The 11,018-nt window shown below is 40.2% G+C and overlaps 1 protein-coding gene and 1 non-coding gene across 2 annotated transcripts; both read left to right on the plus strand.

The window, feature by feature from the left end:
• The first annotated feature begins 6,540 nt into the window (after positions 1-6,540).
• On the plus strand, positions 6,541-10,722 carry Rbmx (RNA binding motif protein X-linked). Its single transcript, XM_077793602.1, has 8 exons — positions 6,541-6,670; positions 6,860-6,966; positions 8,097-8,268; positions 8,772-8,924; positions 9,196-9,310; positions 9,399-9,524; positions 9,612-9,694; positions 10,328-10,722. Exons 1-8 carry the CDS (start codon positions 6,562-6,564, stop codon positions 10,636-10,638), a joined length of 1,176 nt encoding a protein of 391 aa, XP_077649728.1. The 5' UTR covers positions 6,541-6,561; the 3' UTR covers positions 10,639-10,722.
• Positions 6,718-6,787, plus strand: LOC144250862 (small nucleolar RNA SNORD61). The gene has a single exon (XR_013342601.1). It is a non-coding gene; the product is annotated as a small nucleolar RNA SNORD61 (small nucleolar RNA).
• Positions 10,723-11,018: the final 296 nt, after the last annotated feature.

The following is an 11,018-nucleotide window of genomic DNA, read 5'->3' on the forward strand; positions in this document are numbered from 1 at the left end:
GACTTTTTCTACCATTAGGACAGCAGGCATACCTACAGGACCTTTCATATGCCCTTAGTTTAAAATGCAAGCCTGACAGAGCAGCTGAAATGTACTCATCTGGGTGATCCCTAGTTTGATGACTGAAAAGTTATTTATTTATTCATTCGTTTACTTATTTTACAATGCTGGGAATTGAACTCAGAGTCTCATGCATGCGAGGCAAGTGCTCTACCACTGAGTTACATCCCCAGTTCTTTTATCAATTTTTGAGACAGATCTCACTAGGTTGCCTAGGATAGCCTTGAACTTGCCATCATCTTGCCTCAGCCTCCTGAGTAGCTAGGATTAAAGGTATGTGCCACCATGCCTGGCTGTAAGATTATTTCTTAAATTTAACTGGTTTAAGCTTTTATATCTGTGAAGTTTTTTTGCTTTAGGAAAAAATGTGAGCCCCTTCTAGGTAAGTTGGAATTAAAGCAAGGCCACCAGTTATCATTAAATACTTATCATTCTGCTCCCATCTCATGCTAAGTGAAATGGGGGATAAAAGCTTGCAAGTCAATTCAGCCAACATTTATCACTGGTTATATTCCATGGTTACCTTGTGGTGAAGTAATATTGCTCGGTCTATCATCACTGAGATAATATCTGGAGAGAAACAATGAGCCAAACAAAACATTATAGTATAAAGAAAACCTAACTACATACATTTAATGACAATCCCAAGGAGTGAATAGAAAGAGGCAAAGTGAGCCACATGTGGTGGCACATGCCTGTAATCCCAGCAAGTCAGGAGGCTGAGGCAGGAAGATCACAAGTTCAAAGCCAGCCTTAGCAACTTATCGAAGCTCTAAGTAACTCAGTGAGACCCTGTCTCTAAATAAAATATAAAAAGGGCTGGAGATGTGGCTCAGTGGTTAAGTGCCCTTGGGTTTAATCCCTGGTTTAAAAAAATGAAATAAAAAAATTAAAAAAGGAAAAACCTAAAAGATCCATTAGAAGGAAAGATGAGATTCAGAGATAACTTTTGGGCAGTCTGAGACCTGCTCATCTATCTGACTGTCCATTCACCAAAGTTCCTTACACTCAGCATGCCCATGACTCTCTCCTCTCTTGGATTACAGCAGCAATACCTTCCTATTTTGCTTCCTGTTTCTTGTTTCTCTCTTCCCCAATGTAGTCTCCAGACTTCTGCCATAGTAATCTTATTAAGGTGAAATCTGATTACCTTGCTCCACCTCTTAAAATGGTTCCTGTTTCCACTGCATTCTGGATCTAGTCAGTAAACCCTCTGCCTCCTCTGTCTTCCATTCTATGCTATGGCCATACTGATCCCCTTGTACAATTCCCTCCAACCCCCTCCCTCTCTCTTTTGGCACTTACAAAGGCTGCTGTCTTGGCCCTCCACTCTATCCAGAGTACACTCTCTTCTTACCTCACATTGCTGGCTACTAACTTGCACAGCCAGAGAGATCTGCTCCACAGGGCTGCACATTTCCTTCTTTTTCTTGTTTTATTTTTTAGTGCTGGGAATGGAATCCAGGGCAAGTGCTCTACCACTGAGCTACAGCTACAGCCTTTACATTTCCTTCTAGAAACCCAGGGAGACAGGGTCATCTATAGAGGAACCTGCCCTGTTCTGCTCTAGACTAGGGGAGGCCTGGCTTAGCCTAGGAGCCTGAAGTGTATCTGTAGTCCTTCAGTCTGGATCTGAGACAGAGAAGGAAAGTGCCTGCTTCCCCAGAGTAGGCGATTTCTCTTGACTTCCCCTGGAGGTACAGGCTCTGCTTGTTGGGTCTGGTATTTCAATAATTTTTGCCAACCTGACCAATTCCCAACTATTCTGAGTCAATAATTTACATAACTAATTTTAAAGGCAGACATAATTTTTGCTTTACATGTTACTATTTGGCTGGGGGAAAAAAGAAACAAGAACAAATATATTCTTGTCCTATTGATCATTATTCCCTCCATTAATGTTAATGATTTAGAGCTACTTGCAAAGTTCCTTGGGGGCTTTTATTCATGACCTGAAAATTATTTACTGCAATCTTCCTGGTATATATCATAATTTACTATGTGTAGGTCAATGTTAACTATGAAGAAGAAAAGTGACCACTGACCATAAATTCCACTACACACCCCAAGATAAATAATAACATTTTAACCTGGCATGGTGGCATATACAGGTAATCCCAGGGATTTAGGAGGCTGAGGCAGGACTGCAAGTTTGAGGTCAGTCTCAGCAATATAGTGAAATCCTGTCTCAAAATAAAAAATAAAAAGGGTTGGGGGTGTATTTCAGTGGTTAAGTGACCCTAGATTCAATCCTCAGTACCGAAATAAATAAATAAGTAAATAAATAACATTTTAGCATATTTTTCCTTCCAGTTATTTTTCCCTCCATATACATTGTGTATGTGTGTGTGTGTGTGCGCGCTGGGGATCAGACCCAGGAATCCTCACGATAGGCAAGTACTCTATCACTGAGCAACATACCCAGCCCCACCTTTTATTTGTATTACTGGAGATTGAACCCAGTGGTGCTCTACTACTGAGCTATAACCTCAGCTTTTTAATTTTTTTAAATATTTATTTTTTAGTTATAGGTGGACACAATATCTTTATTTTATTTGTATGTGGTGCTGGGGACCGAATCCAGTGCCTCATGAATGGTAGGTGAGCACTCTACCTCTGAGCCACAGCTCCAACCCTAATTTTTTTTTTTTTTTAATTTTGAGACAAGGCTGGCTTTGAACTTGCCATCCATCTCAGTCTCCCTAGTAGCTGGGATTACAGATCTGCACTGTATTTTAGTAGCTTATAATGTGTGATCTGGGGCCTTCTTTTTATACTGTACTTTCTTCTTTGGTGGTTTCGTCCATTCTGTTGGCTTTTATTACTGTCTTTAAGGTGTCAATTTAGCACAGATGTGTATTCCAAGCCTCAGATTTCTCTAACCCCATTCCCCAAACTTGCTCTTCTGAAACAATTTTGGTAAATGACTATCACCATTTGCCATACTATACCAGCTATTTACAGTCATCCATAATGATTCCCCCTGTTGCTGCAATTCCTTCCCAGTTGTACCCTATTTGCTTAGTCCATTCAGGCTGCTGTAACAAAATACCATAAACTTGGCAGGTTGTAAACAAGAGAAACTTATTTCTTATAGTTCTGGAGGCTGGGAAGCCCAAAATCCAGTCACCAGCAGATTTAGTGTCTGGTCAGGGACCACCACCACCAGTTTCCTTGTTCGTAGATGGTACCTTCTCAATCTGTCCTCATATAGTGGAATGGGACACTTATTTTTTTTATTAGTGTATAATAATTATATAGGATGATAGGCTTCATTGGTGTGTGTGTGTGTGTGTATAAATATATATATATATATATATATATATATATATATATATATATGTAATTTGATTAATTTTACTTCCCAATAGTTCCCCACCCTCTCATATTCCCTCTTCCCCAACTCTTTTGCCTACTTTAATGATCTCCCTTATACTTTCATTTTTTTCAAACTTGTGGTACTGAAAATTGATCCCAGGGGTGTTCTACCTCTGGGCTACATCCCCCAGTCCATTTTTTTCCCCAGTCCATTTTTATTTTGAGACTAGGTCTCACCTGAAATTTGCCATTCTCCTGACTCTGCCTCGTTGAGTGTTGGGATTAGAGATGCTGTGCTTCCCTTCTACATTCATGGAATCCCTTATTTCCCCTTCTAGTTTCCACATATGAGAGAGAGAACATATGATATTTCCCCGAGTCTGACTTATTTCCACTAGAAATTATGGTCTCTAGTTCCATCTGGAGTAGGATACTTTTATAAAGACCCTCAAGACTTTAATCACCTCCCCCAAGGTCCCACCTCTTAATACTATCACCTTGGGGCTTAGCATTTCAACAAAGGAATTTGGGACACAAATATTCATACCATATTACCTTCTAGTTCATTAGCAAATTCTGTCCATGCTACCTGCCATAGACATCCAGCAACTATTCCTTTCTCTCCATGTCCACTGCCATCACCTTAATTCAAGCCATCATCCTTTCTCATCTTCTCCCACAGTTCTATTAGCGTCCCTGCTTCCACATTTACCCAGCTATTATAATTTAGTGGAGTCACAGGTCCTGCCCACCTTAGTTCCCTTATATCATTCATGACCCTTGAATTCCCATCACCTTGATCCTCTTTCTGCCCCTTTACACATGCCTAGCTCTTTCCTTCTATTTAGTGTTCTTTTCCGGAAAGGTTTTTCCCTCAGCCCTTCCCAAGGTTTCTTCTCTACCTTCAGCTCTGACCTCCAAAGTCACCTCTTCAGAAAGACCTTCTCTGATGTCTTAATTTAATTTGGTCTCCCTAATGTTGCTCACTGAAGTATCTAGTTTCCTTCCTCCCTGGCACTAATCACAATATGGAATTATTCTGTTTGTTGTTGCATTTTAGAGAAATTTAATTTAGAAAATCGCTTTTTTATCCCCCCTCTCCAGTAGCATGGGTAGAATCGTTGAATCAGTTAAATTTTAATTTCAGATAGACAAAAAATATTTTTGTACATATTTTGAACATATACAAAAGAAGTGCTCCTTATCTGACATTCAAACTTAATTGGGTGTCCTGTACTTAATATATCTGGAAGCCTTACCATGACAGGAGTGCCTGGTTTATGTCTTACTTGTTATGGGTTGTATCCTCCTGGCCTAGCCCAGCGCTTGCCATTTAGTTAGGTGTTTAGTAATTGCTATATACGAATAAACTATCTGCATGCCGTTCGCTAGGTTTTTTATTCTCAATTGACATTCATTTATAAGAATTTCTCCCATTCACGAAAGATTCTTGTTCAGGATAATTTTGGCAAATATATTGTATTACCTAAACTTCTTTGTTTCCCATTTCTGCAAATTGCTGTAAGAGTATCTGCCTTTATCGTCTTGTTTTTAGAATTAAAAAGAGTTAACGCAAAAGTATAAGTGAAAGTTTTTAACCGTGTCCGGTCCACTAGAATGCTCAACAAAATTTACCTTTTTATTAAATGAAGTCTGTGCACCATTTTAGCAGAAAGCAAAAACGCGCCTTTGAGAATGGGTGGGGGTAGGGAAAACGGTTAGAATCGGGCGCCGGCCAGAAGACCTAGGGCCTGGGGAAAGGGGAGGAGCGAAGAGTGAATGACATGGAATACAGCCAATGAAGACACTGAGAACTGCTCCCCCTCCCTTCGCGCTTCAAATTCTAAGCTTCGTTTCCATCCGGGTTCTTCAGCCTCGTTCCCGGGTAGTATAAAGTTTGCTGTCTCCTTTGTTCGCCCTCGTTGCGCAGTAGTCCTAGCGGCTTCTCTGTTCCGTTCCTGGGTCCAGCAGCTGTCAGTCGTGTTGAGCTGTTTGGAAGGCCCACTCGGCGAGCTCGTAGGAGCTTGAGACCGTCGCCACCCCTCCGGTACGTGTCTCCTTTCCTAGGTTCGTTGTTTCCTACCTTCTTGCCTTGTTAGAACTTGGGATTATCTCCCTGGAGATGAGGGTGGCGGGCGCCATTTTAAGACACCCAAAGGTGCCGACCTATTTAAATAAAGCAGGGGGGGGGTCGGTCAAAGGAAAACACATTAGGGGGTTCGTTTCATTGTATGTCTCTCTTGAAAGTTTGGCCGTTGCCTGCTGGGGCGGGGGCGGAGGCGGAGGTCGGCGTTTTGTAGCTTGAGCGGGACGCGGAGCGACCGCGCCACCGCGGTACCTGCATTGGGATGGCGCTGACGCTAACGATGGCATGTGGACTTCCATGCGGCCTCCTTGTTAATTGGCAGCCCTGGAGAGGAAGCCCTTGGAATTTTCCCAGCCAGTATTGATGGTAAAAGTTAGTTTCCTGACCAGTGTCAGTTGCTCTGGGCTGAATCCAAGTGTCGCCATTTTGTCGTTTCCACGCGGTTTTTAATGACTAGTCTTAATTGGGTTCCGTCGCAATTGTAGCGTGTTGAGTGTTACAGTGTGCGCTTCTGTGTGCTGTTATTTAATATGAAATGATGTTGACACTTTGCCTTTTTTTTCCCCCTTAGGCAGTAACCTTTTTGGCGGGTGGGGGCTGGTGGAGATGAGGCGGAACTTGGCGCAAACTTAAAAGATATCTGCTTAGATTTATTAACATACTAATGAGAGAACGGGGAGCCCTTGAATGAGGGTTTGGTGTTGAAGTCTTGCCTTCTGGTTAGTGACCTTGAACTAGCCATTAGTCTTAAAATCCATCACTGGGAGGGGTGTGATTGAATCTGTAAAAGGCATCAGACCTAGGATTAAAACTAAAATTGGCTTTTTCAAATGTTAAGTACCTGTTAACTCGTTAAAAACAGCCAAGGAAGATTAGGGTGAAAGTGAACTTTGTCGGCCCTTTCAACTACTTTAATGTAAAATTGCACTATTACCACTTAGTTTAAATTGGCTTCCTACTGTGTTGTCTTTAGTTATTAAAGAATAAAGGTTTTAGTAAAACAATCCAAACCACATTTAAAGGTGTCCCACAAACTTAGGGAACTTCTTCTGGGAGGTAATACTATTCTTTTTCAGCAGATTCACCAGGGGGGAAAAATGGTTGAAGCAGATCGTCCAGGAAAGCTCTTCATTGGTGGGCTTAATACGGAAACAAATGAGAAAGCCCTTGAAGCAGTATTTGGCAAATATGGACGAATAGTGGAAGGTGAGTTATATGAAAGTACATGCTGGAATATTATAATTAAAAGATAAGCTGTGATGAATTTGATTACATTGATCATCTGACATGATGTATTTTTGTCCTCTAAGAAGTTCTGAGCTTTCTCCTCAAGTAGGTAGTTAGTTTCATTGTTTGATTCGAATTAGTGACACTTTTTCTTAAACTTTGTTAAAGTGCTCTTGATGAAAGATCGTGAAACCAACAAATCAAGAGGATTTGCCTTTGTCACCTTTGAAAGTCCAGCAGATGCTAAGGATGCAGCCAGAGACATGAATGGAAAGGTGAGATTGCACAATGAATACCATGTATCCTAGTGCATAAAATAGCATGTGCAATCCCAACTGTGGTTCAGGGAAGCTCTTGAATTATTTTGGTTTTGAATATATACCTCTCCAAGATCTTCTCACCATAGCCAATTTGTAGTACTCTTTTGAAGTATATCATGAGGTGTTTTTTTTTTTTTTTTTTTTTTTTTTTGTGGTGCTAGGCATGCCAAACAAGTGCTCTACCACCGAGCGACAATCTCAACTGAAGCATATTATGAAATTCCAGGGTCAAATGTTGTAGGCAAAGTTATAGATTGTACCCTTTCTTCCCCCTTGGATTGGACTTATGCATGCTAGTCAAGTGCTCCACCTTGAGTTATATCCCCAACCCTGGATTGTGCTCTTAAGTGTTTCTCAGTTCAGAGAAGCATGTAATGTTACAGATAAGCATTGTATTTTATCTTGGGATCCCTAAATCATAGCTTGATGGCTTGGCTTTTAGCATTGGTTATTACTTTTTTTTTTTTTTTTTAGGTGGGGGGTACTGGGGATTGAACCCAGGGGTGCTTTACCACTGAGCCACATCCCCAGTTCTTTGTATATTTTATTTTGAGACGGGGTCTCACTAAGTTGCTTAGGGCCTCCATAAATTGCTGAGGCTGGCTTTGAACTCAATCCTCTTGCCTCAGCCTCCTGAGCTGCTAGGATTACAGACATGTGACACGATTCCTGGTTCCTTTTTATTTTTTGAGACAAGGTCTCACCAAGTTGGTGAGGCTGGCCTCAGCTTGCTATCCTGCTTCAGCTTCCTGAGTTAACCTGGAGTTGCTGGGATTATAGGCAATGTGCCACTGTACCTAATCTGGTTATTGAGTTTTGAAAATGAGTTGATATACCTACCTAGCATTGCTTTAAATTTTACCAAGTGCACTGAGTTTACTTTATGCTTTGTATTCTCAATGACTGGGTAGACATTTTAAGTAAGTGGAAAAGTCATTCTTAGAATTACTACTTCTAGGATTTTACTTAGACTAATTGATGAACCAAATTAACAAAACTGTATTTTGGTGTCAATAGTATATAGTGGATCTGTAAGTTCTTTTAAAATGATACAATTTAACCATTTTGATTTTTGTTGTTTAAAGTCCTTAGATGGAAAAGCCATCAAGGTGGAACAAGCTACCAAACCATCATTTGAAAGTGGTAGACGTGGCCCACCTCCACCTCCAAGAAGCAGAGGCCCTCCCAGAGGTCTTAGAGGAGGAAGAGGAGGAAGTGGAGGAACTAGGGGACCTCCCTCTCGTGGAGGGCACATGGGTAATAATTTAGGTGGATCTTTGGCTTGGTGTATAAGAACGACAGTGTATACTTTAAGCCCTTGTTGAAAGGCTCTCTCGCCTTTGAAATTAAGAATATATGCTTACCTCTTGAAGTGATAATGACTCAAAAGGAAAACATGGAAGGTGTCCTAAGTTAAATGAATGTTGATTTAAATGATAGATCACATTATTTCTTAGCTATTACTTAATGTGTAAGAAAAGTACTTAGAAAATCTTTTTCAAGATTCAGTTTGATACATTGAGCATATGAAAGCAAAACAATTGTTTTCTTTGAAATAACTTTAGAGACTACTCTTCATTTTCCTTATTTTCCCAGTCTACATGACTTCATGCTTGACATTGTGCAATTGAAAATATAAGTTAGACCCCTCAAAGAGAAAAGATAAAGAGAAGGTAGTATCATCAAATCATAGAATTCTTTGTTTTGTTTTGTTTTTTAAATTCTTGTGTTAACATATTTTTTTCTCCTTTCTAATGTAGATGATGGTGGTTATTCCATGCATTTTAACATGAGTTCTTCCAGGGGACCTCTTCCAGTAAAAAGAGGACCACCACCAAGAAGTGGGGGTCCTCCTCCTAAAAGATCAGCTCCTTCAGGACCAGTTCGCAGCAGCAGTGGAATGGGAGGAAGAGGTAAATGTTGCATGCATAACAATCTGTGCTATCACCATAGCACTAAGAATTAAGAAGTAACTCTTAAAAATGACCCTTAAGACTTGTTCAGGAATTCCAGGTGATCTGGTAACATGAAGCTAATGAGTACTCAAAAGATGTGAATAACATTTCTTGATCTGTGTACGTATTATGTTTAAGTCACTACTTTTCATTGTCTGAATATAATAAGTTCACATTTTATTTAACTTTTACCAGGCTACATTTTAAAAAATTATTATTTTTCCTTAAGCTCCTGTATCACGTGGAAGAGATAGTTATGGAGGCCCACCTCGAAGGGAACCCCTGCCCTCTCGTAGAGATGTTTATTTGTCCCCAAGAGATGATGGATATTCTACTAAAGACAGGTAACACAAAAAAGTGCAGTTTTTTCATTAATTAAGGTTAAAGGAGAGCTCATCAAAAGCATAGATCAAATTACTTTTGTTTCTATAGCTATTCAAGCAGAGATTACCCAAGTTCTCGTGACACAAGAGATTATGCACCACCTCCAAGAGATTATACTTACCGTGATTATGGTCATTCCAGTTCACGTGATGACTATCCATCAAGAGGCTATAGGTAAGTGAGAGCTTCCATGGCTCAAGTATAATATTTTATTGTAAAAGTTGGTGTTCTGGGACTTAAAGGTTTTTCTCTTTAATTTAGTGATAGAGATGGATATGGTCGTGATCGTGATTATTCAGATCATCCAAGTGGAGGTTCCTACAGAGATTCATATGAGAGTTATGGTAAGATACTGTTAAGAGTCTTGAGTTTCAGCAGCTTGAGTTTTTAGGTTCATGAGCCAGTTTAATAGGCTGCGTGGTGCTTGCTTTTAAAGGGACGTTTGCTTGCTTTTTTTAAAGGGTTAACTATCAGCTGGGCTTTTCCTAGTTTTGTGAGGGGCTTTTGTTCTTTCCTAAGTTTTTTTTTTTTTTCTTTTGAGGCTGTTCGCTTGCTTTGGAGGGGATTTTGCTTGCTTAAATTGGCAGCCTTATGTGTTTTCCCCCAACAGTGAAAATACAATTTAAAAATTTTATTAACAAGATCAAATGTTTACCATTGCAATATGAAGGAAACTCTACAGTTCAAAATTGCAACTTATCACTGGAAAGTGGCTGAGTGTCTACCATAAAATAACAAGCTGGAATATCCTCTTGAAATACACACCGTCTTCAGTCTTTTCAAACAAACATTAAAATCAATCCATTTCCGTATTTCAGCAGATGAGCAAATCCTTGTTATGGCCAGCAATGGTAGAGTTTAAAACCTCCCAGTTGAGAAAGTAAACTTTTAATACAAGAATTCTGTAAATTCAGATTTAAATGTTGTATATATACAATTTATAGTGTTGCCATATTACCTGACCATTGACCCTGCAGGTAACTCACGTAGTGCTCCACCTACACGAGGGCCCCCGCCATCTTATGGTGGAAGCAGTCGCTATGATGATTACAGCAGCTCACGTGACGGATATGGTGGAAGTCGAGACAGTTACTCAAGCAGCCGAAGTGATCTCTACTCAAGTGGTCGTGATCGGGTTGGCAGACAAGAACGAGGGCTTCCCCCTTCTATGGAAAGGGGGTACCCTCCTCCACGTGATTCCTACAGCAGTTCAAGCCGCGGAGCACCAAGAGGTGGTGGCCGTGGAGGAAGCCGATCTGATAGAGGGGGAGGCAGAAGCAGATACTAGAAACAAACAAAACTTTGGACCAAAATTCCCCGTTCAAAGAAACAAACAAAAAGTGGAAACCATTCTGTCATAACTACCCAAGGACTACTAAAAGGAAAAATTGTGTTACCTTTTTTAAATTTCCTGTTAAGTTCCCCTTCTTAATTTTTTATGTTCTTGTGAGGGAAAAAAAAGTAAAACATGTTTAATTTCATTTGATTTTGAGTTGCTTTCAACAAGCAAATGTTAAGTGTGTAAGACTTGTTGTACTAGTGTTGTATTTTCCAAGTTAAAGTGTCCCTAAAGGCCACTTCCTATCCAGTTTTACCCAGTAAATGAGGCAAGCAATTCTAAGATCTTCCACAAACATCTAGCCATCTAGATGTCCATTGATCTCCACT

Source organism: Urocitellus parryii, chromosome X (genome assembly GCF_045843805.1).
Source record: "Urocitellus parryii isolate mUroPar1 chromosome X, mUroPar1.hap1, whole genome shotgun sequence".
NCBI classification, from domain to species: domain Eukaryota; kingdom Metazoa; phylum Chordata; class Mammalia; order Rodentia; family Sciuridae; genus Urocitellus; species Urocitellus parryii.